Genomic DNA, 23,715 nt, shown 5'->3' on the forward strand with positions numbered 1-23,715 from the left:
GCACAATAATTCACAAAGCATCTGTCGCAGCCCAAGCTCGACAACGATGATAACGAACGATCTGGGCGCAGAGCTGGCTAGTCACAATAATTGGATGGATGGACGGATGGTGGACGACGACAATAGTTCAGACTTCAGATTCTAGGAGGGATTACATACATACATACACTCTATATACGGTGTAACATAACACTATGGACAAGCGACCAAAAAACCAGAGGAGTACATCATAAAATGGTCGGGCACATCTGACTTTTGTATAAACACAGGCGATCTTCTTTTTCACTTTTGTTTTTTCTGAACAGTTTTACATCATAAAATGGTCGGGCACAACTGACCTCCTGACACGAGTGTTGCTATACATGACATGCCAATGAACCACTCATCAAATATTTATAAACATGTTTGGGGAACCAATGAACTTCCGAGGAACAATCCATGTCGTCCAATGTACAGCGTTCAGACAACCTTATCACACAATTACTCAACACATACAATTTGGAGGACCTACCTGGCTTGCTCAGTGAGCGAGCTTAAAGTAGAGTATGATAAGGATGGCCACAACAAGAGCTGAAATGATTCCACCAATGATCCACTTGTTCCTGTCCATCCTCTTCGACATTGCCGACAGGATTTTCTTACTCTTTCCAACGTTATCATCAACCCCATGCAACTGTAAACAAGACCAGACTCATGTCACTAACAGAAGTATGAGCTTTTCTTTTCTTTTCTTTCTTTTGAATCCAATAGGGATAAGGATAATAAGTACTCCCTCCGTCCGAAAATACTTGTCATCAAAATGGATAAAAAGGGGTGTATTTAAAACTAAAATGCATCTAGATACATCCCCTTTTATTCATTTTGATGACAAGTATTTCCGGACGGAGGGAGTAAATAAGAAGCAAATCATGGTTATTGCTAACATTTGCTTGTATGCAATGGTGTTAGCAAAGTTAACATATAACATACTAACAAACTAACAGATAAGGATGACAGTCACACTATTTCACAACTTCTATTATGTAACTAATAACTGATGAATTTTGCAGGAATAAAAATTCTGATATTTCAACAATTGTATCAATTATCATGGCATGCATACGCTGCTACTTGAAGGAATGCTACTATTTGAACTTAATAATGTACTGTAATATCCAAGAGAATAAACGGAAGAGATATTTGTTTTAACTTCTAATGTCAGCCAAATTCCCAAGTGGCCAAGCCCTTGAACCGCTGGGACTGAATAAATGATCTTTTACAGGCTTTTATGCTATCATCACTCAACAACCGTACGGCGACACATTACTAAGCTAGGTACCAGAATATACTCTCTATTCATACACAAATAGAGCAATGGGATGTCATGCAAAATAAAACACAAGGTCATGCTGTAGAGTATCTTAGATTACACACTAGAAATTCTAGATAATGCACCTAACTGATTAAATGAGCACAAAGATTCTGATATTTCAAGAAATGCATCAATCAATTATCATAACATGCACATGCTACTAAAGGGGGAGATCACCCACCTTTGCTCTTTATATCCAGGAGAATAAACCAATAAGATATTTGATTCACTTCTAAAATATACATTATGATGAATCTAATTAAACTAATTTGGTGTTGTAGATGTTGATATATCTTCCGATAGACTTGGTCAAAATTTAAGAAGTTAGACTTGGGACAGAACTAGAACTTCAATTAATTTGGAGTGCAGGAAGTAGGTTATAAATAATACAACATTCAATGGTCGAGAAAAGAAAAATTAAAAGAATTGCTCAAGGTGGAGGCACTTTCAAAGCTATTACACTGCACCTAACAGAATTTAATAAACTAGAACCACCAGCGCTCTATTTTGATAATAGATCCTGCATTCAACACATGAAAACTATGCTTATTATATTTAGCAAATTATCAAACCTAGAACCTATATAATGGGCTATGGCAATCTGATCTCTATCAGTAGTGCCAGAAATAACAACCGGGCTGGAAGGAATGATGAACAAGAGCTATATAGCCAACAATGGTTTGCATAACATTTCAGTGAAGTATATCTAAACTACAATAAGGCGAAGGAGAGGACAGAAGGCGAAGGAGGTGGAGGATACCGGCTTCAAGCTGTGGTACACGGGGACGGCTGCAAACAGAAATGGCGTAGGCATCTTGATCAACAAGAGCCTCAAGTATGGAGTGGTAGACGTCAGGAGACGTGGGGACCGGATTATCCTAGTCAAGCTGGTAGCTGAGGACTTGGTTCTCAATGTTATCAGCACATATGCCCCGCAAGTAGGCCACAATGAGAACACCAAGAGGGAGTTCTGGGAAGGCTTGGAAGACATGGTTAGGAGTGTACCGATTGGTGAGAAGCTCTTCATAGGAGGAGACCTCAATGGCCACGTGGGTACATCTAACACAGGTTTTGAAGGAGCGCATGGGGGCTTTGGCTATGGCATCAGGAATCAAGAAGGAGAAGATGTCTTAAGCTTTGCTCTAGCCTACAACATGATTGTAGCTAACACCCTCTTTAGAAAGAGAGAATCACATCTGGTGACTTTTAGTAGTGGCCAACACTCTAGCCAGATTGATTTCATCCTCTCGAGAAGAGAAGATAGGCGTGCGTGCCTAGACTGTAAGGTGATACCTGGGGAGAGTGTTGTACCCCAGCATAAGCTGGTGGTTGCTGACTTCCGCTTTCGGATTCGTGTCCAGCGGGATAAGCGTGCCAAGGTCGCTAGAACGAAGTGGTGGAAGCTCAAGGGGGAGGTAGCTCAGGTGTTCAAGGAGAGGGTATTTAAGGAGGGCCCTTGGGAGGAAGGAGGGGATGCGGACAATGTGTGGATGAAGATGGCGACTTGCATTCGTAAGGTGGCCTCGGAGGAGTTTGGAGTGTCCAGGGGAAGGAGAAGCGAAGATAAGGATACCTGGTGGTGGAATGATGATGTCCAGAAGGCGCTTAAAGAGAAGAAAGATTGCTTCAGACGCCTATACCTGGATAGGAGTGCAGACAACATAGAGAAGTACAAGATGGCGAAGAAGGCCGCAAAGCGAGCTGTTGGTGAAGCAAGGGGTCGGGCATATGAGGACCTCTACCAACGGTTAGGCACGAAGGAAGGTGAAAGGGACATCTATAAGATGGCTAAGATCCAGGAGAGGAAGACGAGGGATATTGGCCAAGTCAAATGCATCAAGGACGGAGCAGGCCAACTCTTGGTGAAGGACGAAGAGATTAAGCATAGATGGCGGGAGTACTTCGACAAGCTGTTCAATGGGGAGAATGAGAGTTCTACCATTGAACTGAATGACTCCTTTGATGAGACCAGCATGCGTTTTGTGCGGCGCATCCAGGAGTCTGAGGTGAAGGAGGCTTTAAAAAGGATGAAAGGAGGCAAGGCGATGGGCCCTGATTGTATCCCCATTGAGGTGTGGAAAGGTCTCGGGGACATAGCGATAGTATGGCTAACCAAGCTTTTCAACCTCATTTTTCGGGCAAACAAGATGCCGGAAGAATGGAGACGGAGTATATTAGTACCAATCTTCAAGAACAAGGGGGATGTTCAGAGTTGTACTAATTACCATGGAATTAAGCTGATGAGCCATACAATGAAGCTATGGGAGAGAGTCATTGAGCACCGCTTAAGAAGAATGACAAGCGTGACCAAAAATCAGTTTGGTTTCATGCCTGGGAGGTCGACCATGGAAGCCATTTTCTTGGTACGACAACTTATGGAGAGATATAGGGAGCATAAGAAGGACTTGCATATGGTGTTCATTGACTTGGAGAAGGCCTATGATAAGATACCGCGGAATGTCATGTGGTGGGCCTTGGAGAAACACAAAGTCCCAGCAAAGTACATTACCCTCATCAAGGACATGTACAATAATGTTGTGACAAGTGTTCGAACAAGTGATGTCGACACCGATGACTTCCCGATTAAGATAGGACTGCATCAGGGGTCAGCTTTGAGCCCTTATCTTTTTGCATTGGTGATGGATGAGGTCACAAGGGGTATACAAGGAGATATCCCATGGTGTATGCTCTTTGCGGATGATGTGGTGCTAGTTGACGATAGTCGGACGGGGGTAAATAGGAAGTTAGAGTTATGGAGACAAACCTTGGAATCGAAAGGGTTTAGGCTTAGTAGAACTAAAACCGAGTACATGATGTGCGGTTTCAGTACTACTAGCTGTGAGGAGGAGGAGGTTAGCCTTGATGGCCAGGTGGTACCTCGGAAGGACACCTTTCGGTATTTGGGGTCAATGTTGCAGGAGAATGGGGGTATTGATGAAGATGTGAACCATCGAATCAAAGCCGGATGGATGAAGTGGCGCCAAGCTTCTGGCATTCTCTGTGACAAGAGAGTGCCACAAAAGCTAAAAGGCAAGTTCTACAGGACGGCGGTTCGACCCGCAATGTTGTATGGCGCGGAGTGTTGGCCGACTAAAAGGCGACATGTTCAACAGTTAGGTGTGGCGGAGATGCGTATGTTGAGATGAATGTGTGGCCACACGAGGAAGGATCGAGTCCGGAATGATGATATACGAGATAGAGTTGGGGTAGCACCAATTGAGGAGAAGCTTGTCCAACATCGTTTGAGATGGTTTGGGCATATTCAGCGCAGGCCTCCAGAAGCTCCAGTGCATAGCGGACGGCTAAAGCGTGCGGAGAATGTCAAGAGAGGGCGGGGTCGACCGATTTTGACATGGGAGGAGTCCGTTAAGAGAGACCTGAAGGATTGGAGTATCGACAAAGAGCTAGCTATGGACAGGGGTGCGTGGAAGCTTGCTATCCATGTGCCAGAGCCATGAGTTGGTTGCAAGATCTTATGGGTTTCACCTCTAGCCTACCCCAACTTGTATGGAACTAAAGGCTTTGTTGTTGTTGTTGTTGTTGTATATCTAAACTACAATAAAGCAGTTATGACTGAATACATACAGTATCGTGAGCATGCAGTAGTGACTGCCGTTGTTGATGAAGATCCTGAAGAATCGACACACCAAGTTCTTCTGTCTCCAGCATAGTTCTTCGGCTCTCTTTAATTCTGTCAGTGGACTGATTCAGTCTTTCAGTTGTCATCATCAACCTTCCTCGCTGATCAGTGGACACCTGAGCCAGGAAAGAATTCCCAAGTACAGCATGAGTACTAAAACTAGCAAACATCAAGAACTTTGACGCCAGTTAAGAAATCAGAACAAACATAATAATACCGCGTTATATATACACTTCACATCAATAGAGAAATATGTCAAGACAGGGAACACTGTTTCTACAATACAGAAAGACAACTGTTAGAGTACGTAATGGGCCTAATGGGCCCATTAGTCTTATGGTTAATTAGAGATAAGGGTCGCTTGCTTAGAGGTCAAGTAAGCCTTGCTTGGGAGTCAAGTAAACCTCGCTATATAAAGAGAGGAGATGTATCAATATAATCAAGCAAGAATTAAGAAGGAAATCCCTTCCCTCTTGCCCGGCCGTGGGCAAAAAGGCCCTCGGCCGGCCCTCTCCCGCCCTCCTTCTAGCAGCGCCATAACAATTTGGTATCAGCTAGCTTCGGTTCGATCATGTCTTCACCGCCGCCAAGCCCGTCTCTTCCGCTGCTGGGCACCTTGTCGCCTCCGGCGACCACCACGACCGTCACCCCGCTCCTGCCCGCGCCGGGATCCTCTGTCGCGCCCGCCCCCACCGTCCTCACCTGGGAGGAGGTGTTCGGGGTGCTGCGGGACCTAACCCAGGCGGTCCAGGAGATCCACCTGTTCTTGGCCGGGTCCTACGGGCCGCACCCGGTTGCGCTGCCCATCGTCGCCCCGCGTCGCCGTGACTGCCGTGGCAGCCGCCGTACCAGGCGGCCTTCGCCGCGCTCGCCGGGCCGCTACAGCAGCCGCTGCAGTCGCCATCCAGCGCCACCACCGCCCAGCCCTGGCTGCAGTGGCAGCCGCCGCTCCTGGCGGCCTCCGCGCGCCCGGCGCTCCGCTGTCGCAGCCGCTGCCGCTGCCCGGCCCGACAGCGCAGCAGCTGCAGCAGCCACTGCAGCTGCAGCAGCCACCGCCGGTCAGCTCCACCGCCCAGTATGGGATGCCCTATGACGGGAGTGCAACGACCTCGTTCCCATCAGCGCCGCCGCCATCCCAGGGCGTCTACATGCAGCAGATCAAGTCCCTGCCGTCGCCATCACCGCTTCCGTCTTGGATCGCTACCCGCCACGTGTCGGCGGCGGTGAGGCTGCAGGCTGCTGCGCGTCGGCGTGTGCGGGAGATGTGTGGTCTGCAGCTGCCGCTCCTCCAAATTGCCCTTCGCTATGCAAAGGACCTCGATCTCGTCCGTTACGTCGGGGATCTTGGGCATGCAGTTTCCCCCACGGGCGGCTGGCATGCTGTTTTCCCCGTGGGCAGCGACCTCAAAGTCTGCGACATCGGCGGTTGGAGGGGCGCACCCCTCCTCGTCATTCTCCGTCGCAAGCCCTCCACTCTTCCATGTGCGGTGCAGACCAACAGTCATACACATGCACTCCTTTTGTCCAGGTGGTGTTCATGGGATCCAGGTGGCTGTACACGTGCATGTCCAAAATAAAGCGTCCTAGTCTATTTCAGATTGAGAATAATAAAACAAGCCGAGATGTAAAAGGCTTGTTTTTAGGTGTTAGGTTTGTGTTGCGTCGAGTCATGGTTATAAGTTGGTTAGGCTGCAGCTCGAGGACAAGCTGCATGTCCAGGTAGGGTGTAGTGTTAGAGTACGTAATGGGCCTAATGGGCCCATTAGTCTTATGGTTAATTAGAGATAAGGGTCGCTTGCTTAGGGGTCAAGTAAGCCTTGCTTGGGAGTCAAGTAAACCTCGCTATATAAAGAGAGGAGATGTATCAATATAATCAAGCAAGAATTAAGAAGGAAATCCCTTCCCTCTTGCCCGGCCGTGGGCAAAAAGGCCCCCGGCCGGCCCTCTCCCGCCCTCCTTCTAGCAGCGCCATAACAGAGACTTAGAGCATAATTGGTTTGCTGCCAAAAATTGGCATGCCAATGTTTGGCATTGTGCCAAATATTGGCAACTATTTGGTTGGCTACGAATTGTTTTGCCTATCTCACATAAAGTTGCCAATAGTTGGCAAATTTTGATATTGCCAATATTTGGCAATGCCAACATTTGGCAAGCCAAATATTGGTAACAAACCAATTATGCTCTTACTTGTTTCTCATCTAGATGAGAACTAGGCACACCCATTGTTTACTCAATTGTGGCGGTATCCCTAATATTGGTCACTAACAATATTGTCAATTTTATTGGCACTTATGATTATTAGATTAATATACTGTATTTTGAACTTCTCTTGGACTACTTAGCTGTGATGCTGTTAGTAAAGCTGTACTCTACAATGCTGCACACTTGGTTATGTTTAGATTGTGTGCAGTGACACAGTTAACAATTCTGTGATGTACTATCTGACAACATGCGAAATATGAACTTAAGTACTGCATACCGCACTACAATTGCCTTGTCAATTGGGCCATTCTCCCCATATTGACATGTTTGGATGCTGAACATAACAGAAACAAGTAAGTCTCTGTTATGGCGCTGCTAGAAGGAGGGCGGGAGAGGGCCGGCCAGGGGCCTTTTTGCCCACGGCCGGGCAAGAGGGAAGGGATTTCCTTCTTAATTCTTGCTTGATTATATTGATACATCTCCTCTCTTTATATAGCGAGGTTTACTTGACTCCCAAGCAAGGCTTACTTGACCCCTAAGCAAGCGACCCTTATCTCTAATTAACCATAAGACTAATGGGCCCATTAGGCCCATTACGTACTCTAACAGTCTCATCTAACTCCACCATTTAATTTTGCGCGGAGATTCGTGTGGATTTTTTTCTTTTACTTTCTTGCTTGATTAATTAAACAGTGTGGGAGTTAGATGAGACTTTGTTAATTCTCATCTAATAGTACCACATATTAGATGTCACTAAGTTTTGATCATCATTTCAGCACCAACCTAATCACCTAATAGTACCACATTATTAAAAGGTATAAATAGAGTTAGCTATCCACAGTATCTATGTGGCAATTGAATTAATAGGAACAGAGAGCTCACCGCGAGTGTGTCAGCCATGCCAGACTCAAGGAGCTCCTCCTTGGTAGTTTGCCTGGCATTGGGCGCCGAGATCCTCTTGAGCTCGCTCTTGAGGTTGTTAAGGTCAGATTTGTACTCCCGCAGCTTAGCTAGCAAACCCGCTTTCACGCTAGGCGGCGTATTCCTGGCCTCCAGGTCCATCCTCCGAATCTGTAATAAATACATGAAAAGACAAAAATCATATACTGCCCCCACATGCCAGTGAAACAAGGGTGGCCCAGACAATCTATAGAACTTGCCCCAAATCACACATTCACCTGCACCTCCCAAAATCACATCCTAGTTTCCCAACGGCAGAATGTAGGGTAGCAGAATCGCAGGAAAAAAAATTTATGAGATCAAGTCTCACGGTTTAGCAGATGAGACCCATCTTGATGGATGACACGTGGCATTTGCAAATCACAAAACATCTACCCCACCCCCCACCTAAAATCAGGGGGGAAGATTAGATGTTTTGTGATTTGTGAATGCCACATGTCATCCATCAGGACGGGTCTCACCTGGTTTATATGAGACCTGGTCTCGTATAATTTTTTTCCAGAATCGCATAGGCATGTAGCCAAAGAAACCCCATAAATAAATAAATAAATAGACCTAGTATTTACCAGCGATTCAGCTTCCTGCACGCCGGACTGGATCTCGGAGAGCCTCTGCTTCTTCTTCTCTGCATTAGATCTCACCGTGTTAGACGAAACCTAACAGCGGCGAAAGGGGGGAGACATCCCCGGTACAATTATGCATGGGGGAGCGGTGGGCACGTACCTCCATCGAGAGCGGAGGCGGCGGTGCACTTGCGGGAGAGGGAAGCGGATTCCTCGCAGTACTGGCGCTCGTAGCCCTCGAATACCTCGCTCATGGCTGCTCCCCACGATCGCCTCCGCCCGCGCGCACAGATTCCCCCCTCCGGATTCCGCGCCCAAATCGTCCGGCGGCGTCGAATCGAGCAGATGATCGAGACGGCCGCAATTCGATCCGGGCTGCTTCACGAGGGGGGCTCCGGGCGTTTGGTGGAAGCTTCGATTTTGGTCGGGTAGGGATTGGGGGATTTGGGGTGGGGGTCCGATAAAAGCACGGCTGCTTCGCGGGCTGGCGTGCGCATTGGCACGTTTGTATCGTGTGTTAATTGGGACACGGTGAATTCCAAAATCCAAAATATAATATAAAATGAGACACTGCGTTGTGGGTCCTACCGGTTTATCGGTATCCTGTCGTGCAGCAGAACTGACGGCGGTAGTTGCCCGCGCAACACCGCACACAGTAATGTAAACCGGTCCCGTTTAATCCTGTTTAAACCCACTAAGGCTTGCCACAATCCTGTTTAAACCCACTAAGGATAGGTGCTTAGAGACATAAATAAATCAAGTTTCTTAAATACCGGTGTTCATTTGTACAGGATAGACGCTTAATTAGACGTCTTTCCTACAGAAATAACCACATGTGCTTAAGAAAAGCCTGATTTATTTCTCTAAGCACCTTCCCTAAAGCTTCTTGCATTGTACCTGGCCTAATCCAATAATTTGCTTTGTTTTTTTAAAATAAACTATGAAGCTAGTTAAATCTAACTAAACGAAACTTGCAGATGCCGCTTATTTGCCATTTACATTCCTAACCACAACAGGAGGAGATAACTCCCTGTTGTCGTTCTTCCGGTCTCTTCACCCATTATCCTCTATCCCCAGTTCCCCGCGAACAGGCGGTTTGGGAGGGCGGTTTCCCCACAATGTGCGCCAGCAAGGCCACGGACCCCTTCCCTCTCTGTCCGCCGCTCCGGCGACCAGGGGCAGTTCTCTCCTGCCTGTAAATAGTCATAGGGGTAGGGTTTTTCTATTGCATTGTTGGGGTGGTGGGGGCGCGAGGAGAATAAATCTGCATCAGCTCCATTTCCACACCGGCGGCGTCTCAGAGTTATGTGTCATGTCTACTCGACGGTCCCTCGGATCGACGGGATTAAGTTTCTTTGTTAATGTAGGCGAGACGACGGCGTCGATGTCCTCTCTGGATGTTTGTGTCCTCCTGCTCCATCCTCGACGATGCGGCGTCCCCTCCAACGTCATTGAGGAGCATGGTGGCCTTGTTCAGGAGGTGGCTGACGGTTACTCCTCTTGGTGGTGGCTTCAGTGTGCGGAACATGATGGCCTAAGTGGAAGAAGGGAAGTAGTCCCTAGATGGCGTTTCTAGTGGTCTTTCTCGATGACGTCAACGGGAAGTTCCGGTTCTGAAGTCAGGAGGGCACGGTGGCAACCCCTGGCTGATATGGGCGAGCTTGGTCTTCGGTTCACAAAGCTCTGATGAAGATGGTGCCTCTCTGGGTATGGCAACGATGGAGGCCTTTCTCCTATGTGTCTGGCGAGCGTCTCGGCGTTGTTGGGGTTGAAGATGGTTGCCATTTACGGCGTGTGCAAGGAGCCCTTAGGTCCTGTTTGTTTTTCATCTCCCCTGGCCTCTGTCTTGCAAGGTTTCCAGGATATCTATCATGTTCATGTGTGTTTCGTTGTTTCCATGTTTGTGGGTTCTTGTAATCTCACTTCAGTTTAACAGAATGCATAGTTACCTTAAAAAACACCGCACAGAAGGTGATATTCCATCCATAAGTGTTGCATTTTTATACTAATCTCGATTTAAAATTACAATAAGTACTTATTAGATCAGAGGGAGTGATCCTATTTAACGTCTTTGAGCATCAAATAGTGGAGCCTCCGCCAACAAACGACACGCAACGAACCAGTCGTGTTTGGGGCTCCGCTGCACGCGTGTATGTTCTTTAGTTTGCTAAAAAATTTTAGTTTTTCTCTTTGTGGTTCTTTTTTATTAGTACTGTTTGTGATTCTTTCTTTTCAGCTTTTATTTTTTTTATTTTTTTATTTCTTTTCCTTTCTCGTTTTTATTTGTTTGTTTACTCTTCTGATTTTTTTATGTTTTTTCTTTTGCGTTTTTTATTTTCTAATATACGATGAGTATTTAAAAATACACACTGAACACTTGTTTATTACTCCATGGTAAGTTTTTTCTAATATATGATGAACTTCTTTTAAATGCACATTGAACATTTTGCTTAGTATACCGTGGACTTCCTTAATGTCTCGTGAACTTTTTTTGTAATATACAATTATTTTTCTAACAAAGTGATTTTTCTAGAGAAACATATTGAATAGTTTTTCTAATATATATTTTCTATTTTTATATTGGTTTTGATTATTTCACCTCTATAAAAAACCGTCATGAAAACCATAGAGAAAACGAAGGAAACCAGCTAGCTCAAATGAGCTCACAAGTGTGGGATGACCCATTTGCGACTCGCTTCAGGCGTCAAATAATAGAACTTGTGATATATAACACCCATTGCAGACGTTATGCGCCTACATGGGCACGCCAAGCGCCCGACAAGTCGTGAACCAGCTTATGCATGGACGACAGTTCCTCCCCGATATATTTCACTTTATTTTTTATTTTTTTCTGTTTTATTTAAATTTTAGGAAGTTGACTAAATAAAAAAAGGTTCACGGAATTTGCAAAAAATATCACAGATTTGACAATTATTCACGATTTTCAAAGTGTTTGTGAATTTAAAACAAAAATCATAGATTCAAAAAATGTTCACAGATTATAAAAAGGAAAATCTTAAAAACATGAGTTCAGAAAATGCTCACAAATTTGAAAATAAATGTGATTTTAAAGAAATGGAAGATGTAAAAAAATGTCCTTGAATTTTAAACAATGTTCCATAATTCAAAAAAAAAGATCGTGAAATCAATAAAAGTTCATGTATTAAAAAATTATTGAATTTTATTAATCTTCACGAATTAAAAGAATGTTATAAATTCCATGAATTTAGAAAATATTCATGTAATCTAAAAATATTTGAAAATTTGAAAATGTTCATGAATAAAAAATGGTGAAAAGGAAAAAAAACAATAGAAAAGGGGGGGGGGGGGGGAATAGAGAGAAAACCAAGAAAAAAGATGAAAAAATATTCGAGAACCTCCAGAACACTACGTTGAAGGTTTCCAGAAGATTATTAAAGGCAATCGATATCTCTTCTTAGCTATTCACAACCTCCCGCTAATGTGTTGACCCGGTAGTAGCACTTAATAGGTGATCGCCCCGCTATGTATCAGTTGTTGCGAAACTTGGTCCTCTAGTGGAGCCCCCTATAAGTGGGCCGCTCCACCAGCTCTTTGTGGACCAAGTCCCTCCCTTTAATATTAAAGTGGACACTTATACCAAAAAGTTATTTTGAAGGATAAGCTCTAGTGATACATATATTTTGAATAATGTCAAAATGTTCTTTTTAAGTTTCAAAAATTCTGTAAAAAAATTCAACATGTTTGTATAGATGTATATTATACATGTGGAAATTCTGATGCTGAAACAAGTAACCATGTGAGTTACACAAAAATGACTAAATCTTCGGTTTGGAAAGATGAAAAGCGATGCATTATTCACTATTTAGAAATCATCATTTTGTCATTTTTGTATAGCTCACATGTTTACTTATTTTATCACCAAACTTTATACATGTGTAATATTCATCCATATGATAAATATGTTTTAAACTATTTAAAACAAAGGGCTCCAAAAATACAATCTCGCATTTATTCCCTACCCCTAGTTATATAAAATGGAGAGCACTCTTTGTACGAGCGGATGATGAATGATTAATAAAGAGAGCTATACCCCTATTTCCTTGTTGAAAGGATCCATATGGCTGACTAGAGGGGGGGGGGGGGTGAATAGGCAACTAACAATTTTTAATTTTTCTTTACCAAATTAAACTTAGTATCAAAATAGGTTGTCTAGATATGCAACTAGGTGAGCAACCTATATGATGCAACAACAACAAGCACACAAGCAAGCAAGGGATACAACACAATATAAGCCTCCACAAGTAAAGGTAAGAGATAACCAAGAGTGGAGCCGGTGGAGACGAGGATGTGTTACGAAAGTTTCTTCCCTTTGAGATGAAGTGTGTCTCTGTTGGAGCGGTGTGGAGGCACAATGCTCCCCAAGAAGCCACTAGGGCCACCGTATTCTCCTCAAGCCCTCACACAATGCAGGATGTCGTGATTCCACTATCGGTGCCCTTGAAGGCGGCGACCGAACCTTTACAAACAAGGTTGGGGCTATTTCCACAACTTAATTGGAGGCTCCCAACGACACCACGAAGCTTCACCACAATGGAATATGGCTCCGCGGTGACCTCAACCGTCTAGGGTGCTCAAACACCCAAGAGTAACAAGATCCGCAGGGGATTAGTGGGGGGAATCAATTTTCTCTTGGTGGAAGTGTAGATCGGGGCCTTCTCAACCAATCCCTAGAAAATCAATAAGTTTGATTGGCTAAGGAGATAGATCGGGCGAAAATGGAGCTCTGAGCAACAATGGAGCTTGCAGAGGGAAGAGGTGGTCTTCTTGGGGAAGAAGACCCCCTTTATATAGTGGGGGGAAAGATCCAACCGTTACGCCCCTCACTTAGCCCGCGCGGTGTGGAACTTCTGCACACAGCCGTAGTACTACTGCAACGGGCCGCAGTACTACCGCTGGCTGGTACGGTACTACCACTTGCGCGGTAGTGACCAGGCAAGGCCCTGTTGCACAAGGCAACGAGCGGTAGAACCGCCGGAGCGGTATTACCGCGCACCCTTGCGGTACAACCGCAAGGCAGGGCTCTACTGGCACTGGAAAATGCACGTAATTGATAAATTACTTCCGTAGCTACTTCCGTAGAGTTTAGGGTTGTGCAAAAATCCGGCACGGTACTACTGCTCACAGGGTGTACTACCGCGTGGGGGCGGAAGTAAAAAAATTACTTTCGCACCTACTTCCGCATACGCCGGTGTTTGGGCTGGAGGCAGCGGTACTACCGCTCGCGAAGAGCGGTACTACCGCTTGCCGGAGCAGTACTACCGTGAGTCCCTGCGGTACTACTTCTTCCTTGAGCAGTACTACCGCACACCACGGAGACTATAGCACTTGGTAACCTTCATATTGCAGAGACAAGAATAAACGGATGGTGCTCCACCCAACAATCTCCTCATCTATCTCAGCGGCAAGAATGGACTCCTCATCTGACTCAGTCCACTGATAGCCCTGCTTCGTCATCCAGGTAGCCTCAGGAGTGATGTTCTTCTCTGACCCACTCGAGACGTGCTCACCAAGCTTCCTCAAAATCCGATTGTCGCGCTGGCGACTCTCCTTCTGAGCAACGTGAGTCTGGCACTGCCCCTTGGCCTGCATGCAGAACAGAGCCTTCATCTTGGCCTTGAGCTTCTTAGCCCAAGATGGCTCAGCAGAGGAAGAAGCGTACCCCTCAGAACTGACCTCCTCCTCCTCCTCAATCTCATCATCATCAACATCTATGCGTGCAGCCTTGGCCTCAGCTCGGGTAGTGGTGTTAGCCCATTTGTTCTTCTGGCATAGCTTGATGGGCTCATGGCGAATCCAGTTGGGAGCAAGAAACTCTTCTCCCGGAAAGATCTTCTCCCAAGTCTTTGAGATCAAGAGGTGCAAATAAGGTCCATAGATGGGCACCTTACGATGGAACACAGCAAACTGAAGCTCACACCACATGATATGAAAGACATCAAGTGGTTTAGGTTGTTGGAGACGCGCTTCCTCACAAATGAGCATCATGTCCACAAGATAGGAATGCACCTTGTCCTTGTCGCCTATGCAAGGAAAAAGAGAGTTGCGGAAGATTCAGTGCATGATGTCAAGAAACTGGTTCATCACAAAAGTCTTCTTGTCATTAGGTAACTTCTTCTCAACAAGGTAGGGTTGAAGCTTGTTCTTGGAAGCAGACTCGGGGTTGGCATGTGGGCGGACACCAATGGGCACATCTAGCCCCTCATCATGAACATGCAACAGATCCATGAACTCCTTCCACTCAGCAGTCATCCTCTTCCCATTTGTCATCCAAGTCATGGTCCGCTTCTCAGCCGTGTGGAAGTGGGCAGAAGCAAAGAACTGAGCCACAATCTCTGGGTCAAAGTCAAGGTGGAACTTGAGGATCTCCTCAATGCCAAACTACTCCACCAAATGTAGAGGCTTGCCAAAATATGTCTGGTTCTTCTTCAGATGGTCCATGCCAATCCACTGAACTGGTACATAGATGTTCTGCTTGGCCTTGATCACATCTAGGAAGATGAGATATTGTTGCTTGGTCCAAAACAAGTCATTTCCCCTACTGAGTTCCCTAGGCTTGATGTAGGGGTTGAGCTTTCTTTGAACCATAGACTCTGCTTGAGGCATTTCATCCATGCCGACAGTTGGCTCCTTGATCTTGGTAGCTGTGGTCTTGACGTGGCGTTGTGGGGCACTGTACCCCTCAGGAGCTTCTTGGTTGCAAAGACGCTTTGAGCTCGTGTCACGGCTGGGATTCAAGCACCTGGCATTGAAACCGAGCCACCATCTATGACACACAGCACAAACACACGACAAGAGCGAGAAGGATTATTGCAAAGACCAAGGCCAAAACCGAAAAAACAAGTAGAAATGAGATTGGGTGTGACAAAACAAAGTAATTTTCAAGTCAATGGTAGTACTGGACCAGGATGCGGAAGTAAAAAATTTGCATCTGCTCTAGCCGCGGTAGTACTGCGCCGGGTTGGCACGGTAGTACCGCGCTTAGAGCGGAAGTAAATTTTTACTTCCGCGCGCTAGGCGATAGTACGGCTCCAACGGAGCGGTAGTACCGCACGTGGCGGATCTCGCATGAACGGGCGGTAGTACCGCTCCACGAGGAGCGGTAGTACCGCACGGGACGGATCTTGCATGAACAGATCTAAGAACATCCGTGAAGGTAAAATGGTACTACCATTGATAAAAATTGCGTTGTTGCATCACACCAAATAGCATATCTACTGCACTACCACTCTCCAACAATCTCCTCTTGCAAAGATTTAGCCAAAAATCACAAGACCTACACATGCATCTCCCAAAACCTAGAAGCACAACAACGAGGCAAAGAGAGAGGGAAAAGGGGAGATACCCGGGTCCATGGCAAGAGGGCATGGTGGGATCGATCCCACCAGTTGAAATGAGAGGAGAGTGGCTGAAGATGGAGATCCGGCGAGGTCCTCCAGCGTCGTTCTTGGGAAGGAGAGAGAGACGCGGTGAGGGGAAGAGATGAATGGGTATGGGGGAGTTGGAACTCCCCCTGCCTGCTCTTACCCCCCATGCGGCCTCGACAGCGCGGTAGTATCGCGGTTCATTGCGGTAGTACCACCTGGGCGGAAGTACCGCACACTGGGCGATAGTACTGCTCTTCTAGCGGCAGTAAAAAATTACTACCGTGATGGAAGCGGTAGTACCATGCTGTGGGCGCAGCTGTGCAAGCACAGGAGCCACACACCTCCAGTGGTAGTACCGTGGCTTGCCACAGTAGTACCGCACATCCAGGAAAGTGCATGTTTCGACAAAAAGGAACAATAAGGCCTTTGCAATGCACACTTTGAGCAACCGGACATGCAAGAGAGAGCAGAAAGGAGGCAACTTAAGCACGAACACAGTCCAAAAGAACACAACGAGACAACGAGGACCAACCAACGAACCAAAACCTCACAAGAGGAGAGGGCGGTGGCCGGAGCCACCTATGCTTGAGTCAATTGGTATGGCACCACGAAGAATTATCCTTGGGCCCATGACCAAAACTCGTCTTTGAATCACAAGTACCATCAACGATGGTGAATGTGAAAGAGTTGATCAATTTATGCATAATGGGGGCGGGGAGAGTTCATTGAGAGAACAACACCCCCTATGTCCATGCCTACACCTAAATAAGACAACAAGATGAGTATGGTGGGGTGTGCACGGGTTCAAGCCACATTGCTCAAATCAATGATATTTAGCTCATGCCTTAACTCGCAAAATCTTGCTTCATCCAAAGGCTTCTTGAAAATATCTGCAAGGTTATCATGAGTATTGACATAGTTGAGCTCAATCTCCCCTTGCCTAATGTGATCCCGGATGAAGTGATACCGAATCTCAATATGCTTCGTCTTGAAGTGTTGCACCAGGTTGAGAGAAATCTTGATGGCACTTTAATTGTCACACCAAAGAGGCACTTTGTCACAAATGACACCGTAATCCTTCAAAGTTTGCCTCATCCATAGAAGTTGAGCACAACAACTACCGGCGGCCACATACTTGGCCTCGGTGGAGGAGAGAGACACACAACTTTGCTTCTTAGAAGACCAAATCACCAAAGAGCAACCAAGAAATTGGCACCCTCCGAAAGTTGACTTCCTATCCACTTTTTCTACCGCCCAATCCGAGTCTGAAAAGCCCACGAGGTTGAAGTTTGCTCCTCTTGGGTACCATAAGCCAAAGTTTGGGGTATGAGCCAAGTATCGAAAGATTCGCTTGACCGCCACATAGTGACTTTCCTTAGGTGAGGCTTGAAACCGTGCACAAATTCCCACACAACATGATATCCGGTATGGATGCACAAAGGTAAAGCAAGAAGCCAATCATAGAATGATATACCTTTACCATTGGGATCAATGTCAAGTTGGCATTTGACGGGCATTGGAGTAGTAGTCGGCTTGACATCACTTAGCTTGAATATCTTGAGCATGTCTTGAGTGTATTAGGCTTGGTTGGTGAAGGTTCCTTCTCTTCTTTGTTTGATTTCGAGCCCGAGAAAGAACTTCAACTCTCCCATCATGGACATCTTGAACTTTGAGGTCATGAGAGCGGCAAACTTCTCATTGAAAGCCTTGTTAGGAGAACCAAAGATAATATCATCAACATATAGTTGGCATACAAACAACTCCCCTTTGACCTTCTTAGTAAAAAGAGTGGGGTCGATTTTCCCAATTTCAAACCCACGATCTTGCAACAACTAGGTAAGGCGCTCATACCACACACGTGGGGCTTGTTTAAGGCCATAGAGCGCCTTATAGAGTTGGTACACATGATTGGGGAACTTGGGATCCTCAAACCCCGGGGGTTGTTTGACATACACCAACTCATTAATAGGACCATTAAGAAAAGCACTCTTCACATCCATTTGTTGCAACTTGAAGTTATGATGAGACACATAAGCAATCAACAAACAAATAGATTCAAGGCGAGCAACGGGAGCAAAGGTTTCACCGTAGTCGATACCCTCGACTTGGGAGTAGCCTTGTACCACCACACGAGCCTTGTTGTGAACGACAACCCCGTGAGCATCTTGCTTGTTCCTGAATATCCATTTGGTTCCAATAACATTATGGTTCTCCTTTGGCCTTGGCACCAATCTCCACACCTTGTTATGCTCAAAGTTGTTGAGTTCTTCATGCATGGCATTAAGCCAATCCAGATCCTCGAGCGCCTCTGTATGATCGAAAGTATGTCTAGAGGGGGGATGATTAGACTACTTGACCAAATAAAAATCTAGCCTTTTCCCAATTTTAGTTCTTGGCAGATTTTAGCAACTTAGAAGTCAAGCAATCAACCTACACATGCAATTCTAAGAGTATAGCAGCGGAATGTAAAATAATTGCATATGAAGGTAAAGGGAGGTGTTTGGAGAGTGCAAGCGCAATTGGAGACACGGATGTTTTTGGCATGGTTCTGATAGGTGGTGCTATCGTACATCCACGTTGATGGAGACTTCAACCCACAAAGGGTAACGGCTGCGCGAATCCACGGAGGGCTCCACCCACAAAGGGTCCACGAAGAAGCAACCTTGTCTATCCCACCATGGGCGTCGCCCACGAAGTACTTGCCTCACTCAGGTAGATCTTCATGAAGTAGGCGATCTCCTTGCCCTTACAAACTCCTTGGTTCAACTCCACAATCTTGACGGAGGATCCCAAGTAACACCTAACCAATCTAGGAGACACCACTCTCCAAAAGGTAATAGATGGTGTGTTGATGATGAACTCCTTGCTCTTGTGCTTCAAATGATAGTCTCCCCAACACTCAACTCTCTCTCACAGGATTTGGATTTGGTGGAAAGAAGATTTGAGTGGAAAGCAACTTGGGGAAGGCTAGAGATCAAGATTTATGTGGTAGGAATGGAATATCTTGACCTCAACACAAGTGTAGGTGGTTCTCTCTTAGAAAATGTATGTTGGAAGTGTAGGCATGTTCTGATGGCTCTCTCCATGAATGAAAAGTGGGTGGAGGGGTATATATAGCCTCCACATAAAATCTAACCGTTACACATAACTTACCAAACTCGATGGGACCAAAACGTGAAACTCGGTCAGACCGATTTAGTTCATAATGTGACCGTTAGGCATTTCGGTGGGACCGACATGTCAACTTGGTGGGGCCGATATCTTTAGGGTTAGGGCATAACGTAATCTCAGTGAGACCAATTACACAAACTCGGTGAGACCGATTTTGGTAATAGACAAATAGAGAGCTGGTCAGGCAAACTCGGTGGGACCGATTCTCTCATCTCGGTTGGACCGAAATGTTACAAAAAGGAAACAGAGAGTTTGCATTGCAATCTCGGTGGGACCGATCGCTCATCTCGGTTTGACCAAAACGTTACGAAGGGAAACGGAGAGATTACAATCCCATCTCGGTGAGACCGAGATCCCTATTGGTGAGACCAAAAAGACTAGGGTTTCTAGCAGCAGCTATGTCAACTGAACTCAGTGGCGCCGGATAGAAAGTTTATGTGGGGCCGAGTTTGACTTTTGGTTTGGGACATATGTGGATGTGAGAAAGTAGTTGAGGGTTTTTGGAGCATATCACTAAGCACTTTGAGCAAGAAACTCAGTAAGCAACACCTCGCCCACTCTTAATAGTATTGGCTTTCCTATGGACTCAATGTGATCTTGGATCACTAAAAGTAAAATGTAGAGTCTTGTGCTTTGAGCTTGAGCCAATCCTTTTGTCCTTAGCATTTTGAGGGGCCCACGTTTCTCATCCATGCCATGCCAAACATTGAGCTTTCCTGAAATATTTATCTTGAAATAGCATTAGCTCAATGAGCTATATGTTGTTAGGAATTACCAAAACCACCCAGGGATAGTTGCACTTTCAATCTCCCCCTTTTTGGTAATTGATGACAACATATAGATCAAAGCTTCGACAAATGATAATAAGATTGAAAACCATCGTTGCTTTGAGAAGTATGTGATAAGCAAGAGCTGTTGGGATCTACGGTAGGGTGCGTCGACTGCAAATTAAAATTTCCTACGCATAGAACAACTAAGAACATGCTACGGGAGATGGATCACAGTTCGTTACCACTAGACACGCAGTGCCGTGCAGCGGAAGAAGAGTTGGGGCAGCGCGTCCGCGTGGATCGTCTCCTCCTTGTCCGATCTCCCTCGAACAGCCGGTCGTCCGATCCCACGTACAAGTTCTCCGGAGCGGCGCAAGTGCACCGCCTCTAACGGTATCCGCGCGTGCAGGAGGAACACCGTGCGGTGGACTGCTAGGTCCGATCACACAGTCGACGGCGAGTGGAGGTGTCTATTCGCAACACATGCAAACCCTAGTCGCAGCGCCGAAGCGATCAACCGAATAAGTGCGCCGCACCTCCACTTTATATAGGCGTCCATCGCGGGCTCAACACTTGGGCCTCACACGGACCCTAAAGCCCAAAGTCTACTCGGTCACGTTCCTAGTCCAGTTCGGATCACATCCGACCAGTGTCCTACGAATCGACCTCGTAGGTTCCTTCCATTAAGCGCGCGACCCCTTAGGTTCAAGTCAGCTTGGTCGCAGTTCGGATCACCTCCACCCTGCACGGTTGGTAGCGGCCTCTAGCAAGGCGTGCCGACCACCAAGCAGACTATGAAGCTGGTTAGGCGAACCTGTACAACATGTCACACTTCTGTTCCCTTTGCCGCACGATATATGTTGTCGGGCTCAAGGCGAGACTGACATCCTTGTGCTAGCCCGACCTCTTTCTCGTTCCAGTGATCCCGACCACTACCCGGATTATCTCATAATCCTTGTCGCATGGCCATGCTTCTCCTGGTCGGATCACACGAGGGGCCCAGAGTATATCTCTCCTGATCGGAGGGGCAAATCCCATCTTGCTCGACCATGTCTCGCAGCATGGGACTGGACAAACCTGAAACCTACCTTTATAACTACCCAGTCACGGAGTAGCGTTTGGTCGGCCCAAAGCAAGTCTGTCACCATCCCGAGTACATGCATCAGCTCAGGTCTTAGGACATAGAACGTATGTTGTACTAGAGACTCACAGATGACATACACTACGTCTCATAGTTGGGTCTGTCCGACTCGGACCTTATCTCGACTCGGATCTTGACTATGTCGAATCCGACCAGACCTTTCCAAGTCCATATTATCCGGTTAGCATCCAATGCTCCATGGCTAGTGATACCAAGCCATCGACCGTGTCATATGCTAGTCTAATTGGCTTCGCGTCCACACAACCCTTTCGACTAGGGACCTTTTAGGACAGTCATCATACAATGCATAGTCCCACAAACAAGTCACATACTTGCCGATACACATCATTGATAATGTCCAAGGACTATCTTTATTCATAAACACATAGGAAATATCATCATACATGATTGCCTCTAGGGCATATCTCCAACTGTCTCCCACTTGCACTAGAGTCAATCAAATAGACATCGAATGCCCATAGCTCTAACGTGCCCCTCATGCTTGGGTTGTGGAAGCGGCTTAGTCAACGGATCTGCAACATTTGCATCCGTGTGAATCTTGCATTACTCTACATCACCATTCTTTACGATCTTTCGTATCAGGTGATATTTCCGATCTATATGTCTGACCTTGTGGTGATTCCTCGGCTCCTTGGCTTGTGCGATGGCACCAGAATTATCACAATAAAGGTCCAATGGTTTCACCGAGACTGGGAAAATACCAAGATCATCCAGAAAATGCCGGATCCAAACACCTTCCTTTGCAGCTTCAAGCTGCAATGTATCCAACTTCTATGGTAGAATCGGCCACCGTATCCTGCTTGGAACTCATCCAGTGCACTGCTCCTCCGTTCAGGACGTACACGAATCCGGACTGTGATCGACAATCATCTCTGTCAGTTTGGAAACTAGCATCGATGTAACCCCTTACGATGAGCTCTTCCTCACCTCCATAAACTAGGAACATCTCTTTAGTCCTTTTCAGGTACTTCAAAATAGTCTTCACCGCTGCCCAGTGACTCTCACCTGGGTTGGCCTGGTATCTACTTGTTAGGCTTATTGCAAAAGCAACATCAGGCCTTGTACATATCATGGCATACATGATGGATCCGATTGCCGAGGCATACGGAATCCTACTCATCCTGCTTCGCTCATCAGATGTCGAAGGACTCTGAGTCTCGCTTAGCCTTATACCATGTGAGAGCGGCAAGAACCCTTTCTTTGCCTCACTCATGTTGAACCGCTTCAACACTTTATCTATGTACGTGCTCTGGCTTAAGCCAAGAAGCCTCCTTGATCTATCTCTATAGATCTTAATGCCTAAAATATAGACTGCCTCACCAAGGTCCTTCATCGAAAACTTGCCATTCAATGATTCCTTGACCAAGTTTAGCATCGAAGCATTGTTCCCGATCAACAATATGTCATCCACATACAAGATCAAAAATACTATCGAGCTCCCACTTAACATCTTGTATAAACAAGATTCCTCTTCGCTTTTGATGAAACCGACACCAGTGACGACCTCATCAAAACGAATGTTCCAACTCCGAGATGCTTGCTTTAACCCATAAATGGATCTCTTGAGCTTGCATACCTTACTAGTGCTAGTCGGATCGACAAAACCCTCGGGCTATATCATATACGCATCCTCAGTTAAATTTCCGTGAAGGAAAGCCGTTTTGACATCCATCTGCCATATCTCGTAATCGAAATATGCAGCTATAGCTAGTATGATCCTCACCGATTTCAGCATCGCTACCGGCGAGTAAGTCTCGTCGTAGTCAATTCCTTGAACTTGTCCATAACCTTTAGAGACAAGCCGAGCTTTGTGGATCTGAACATTTCCATCCACATCGGTTTTCTTCTTAAAGACCCATTTGCAACCAATGGCTGTTGCGCCAGGCGGCGGATCAACCAAGTCCCAGACTTGATTCTCATCCATGGACTTTAACTCGGATCTCATGGCCTCCAGCCATGCCTCGGAATCTGGGCTCGCCGTCGCTTCCGCATATGTGGCCGGCTCATTGCTTTCTAGCAACAATACATCATGCACTCTGCGCAATCTTTCCGACCTCCGTGGTTCCGGTGCCGCTTCCACTACGGGTTCCCTGACTGACTCCGGTATGATCTCATCACCAGCCGAGCCGTCCCCGAGTGGTCCTCGAATTTCTTCGAGTCAAACTGTCCTTCCACTGGCCTCCCGACTGAGAAACTCTTTCTCAAGGAAAACCCCGTTCCGAGAAACAAACACTTTGTTCTCTTCCCGGTTGTAGAAGCTATATCCCAAGGTTTCCCTCGGATATCCCATGAATATGCATTTATCCGATTTAGGTGTAAGCTTGTCTGACATAAGTCGCTTGACAAATGCTTCACAACCCTAAATCTTTAGAAAAGACAAACTGGGACTCTTCTCGGTCCACATCTCATGTGGTGTCTTGTCTACGGATTCTGATGGTACCCTATTAAGTGTGAAAGTTGTAGTTTCTAGAGCGTATCCCCAAAATGACA

At 46.2% G+C, this 23,715-nt stretch overlaps 1 protein-coding gene across 1 annotated transcript; it reads right to left on the reverse strand.

Moving 5' to 3' along the window:
* Positions 1–235: 235 nt before the first annotated feature.
* On the reverse strand, positions 236–9,200 carry LOC123070413 (vesicle transport v-SNARE 13). The gene is made up of 5 exons (XM_044493636.1): positions 8,877–9,200; positions 8,720–8,778; positions 8,076–8,264; positions 4,937–5,107; positions 236–673 (listed from the first exon to the last, which is right to left on the reverse strand). The coding sequence occupies exons 1-5, from the start codon at positions 8,968–8,970 to the stop codon at positions 521–523; spliced, it is 666 nt and encodes a 221-aa protein (XP_044349571.1). The 5' UTR covers positions 8,971–9,200; the 3' UTR covers positions 236–520.
* Positions 9,201–23,715: the final 14,515 nt, after the last annotated feature.

Source organism: Triticum aestivum, chromosome 3B (assembly GCF_018294505.1).
Source record: "Triticum aestivum cultivar Chinese Spring chromosome 3B, IWGSC CS RefSeq v2.1, whole genome shotgun sequence".
Taxonomy (NCBI): Eukaryota; Viridiplantae; Streptophyta; class Magnoliopsida; order Poales; family Poaceae; genus Triticum; species Triticum aestivum.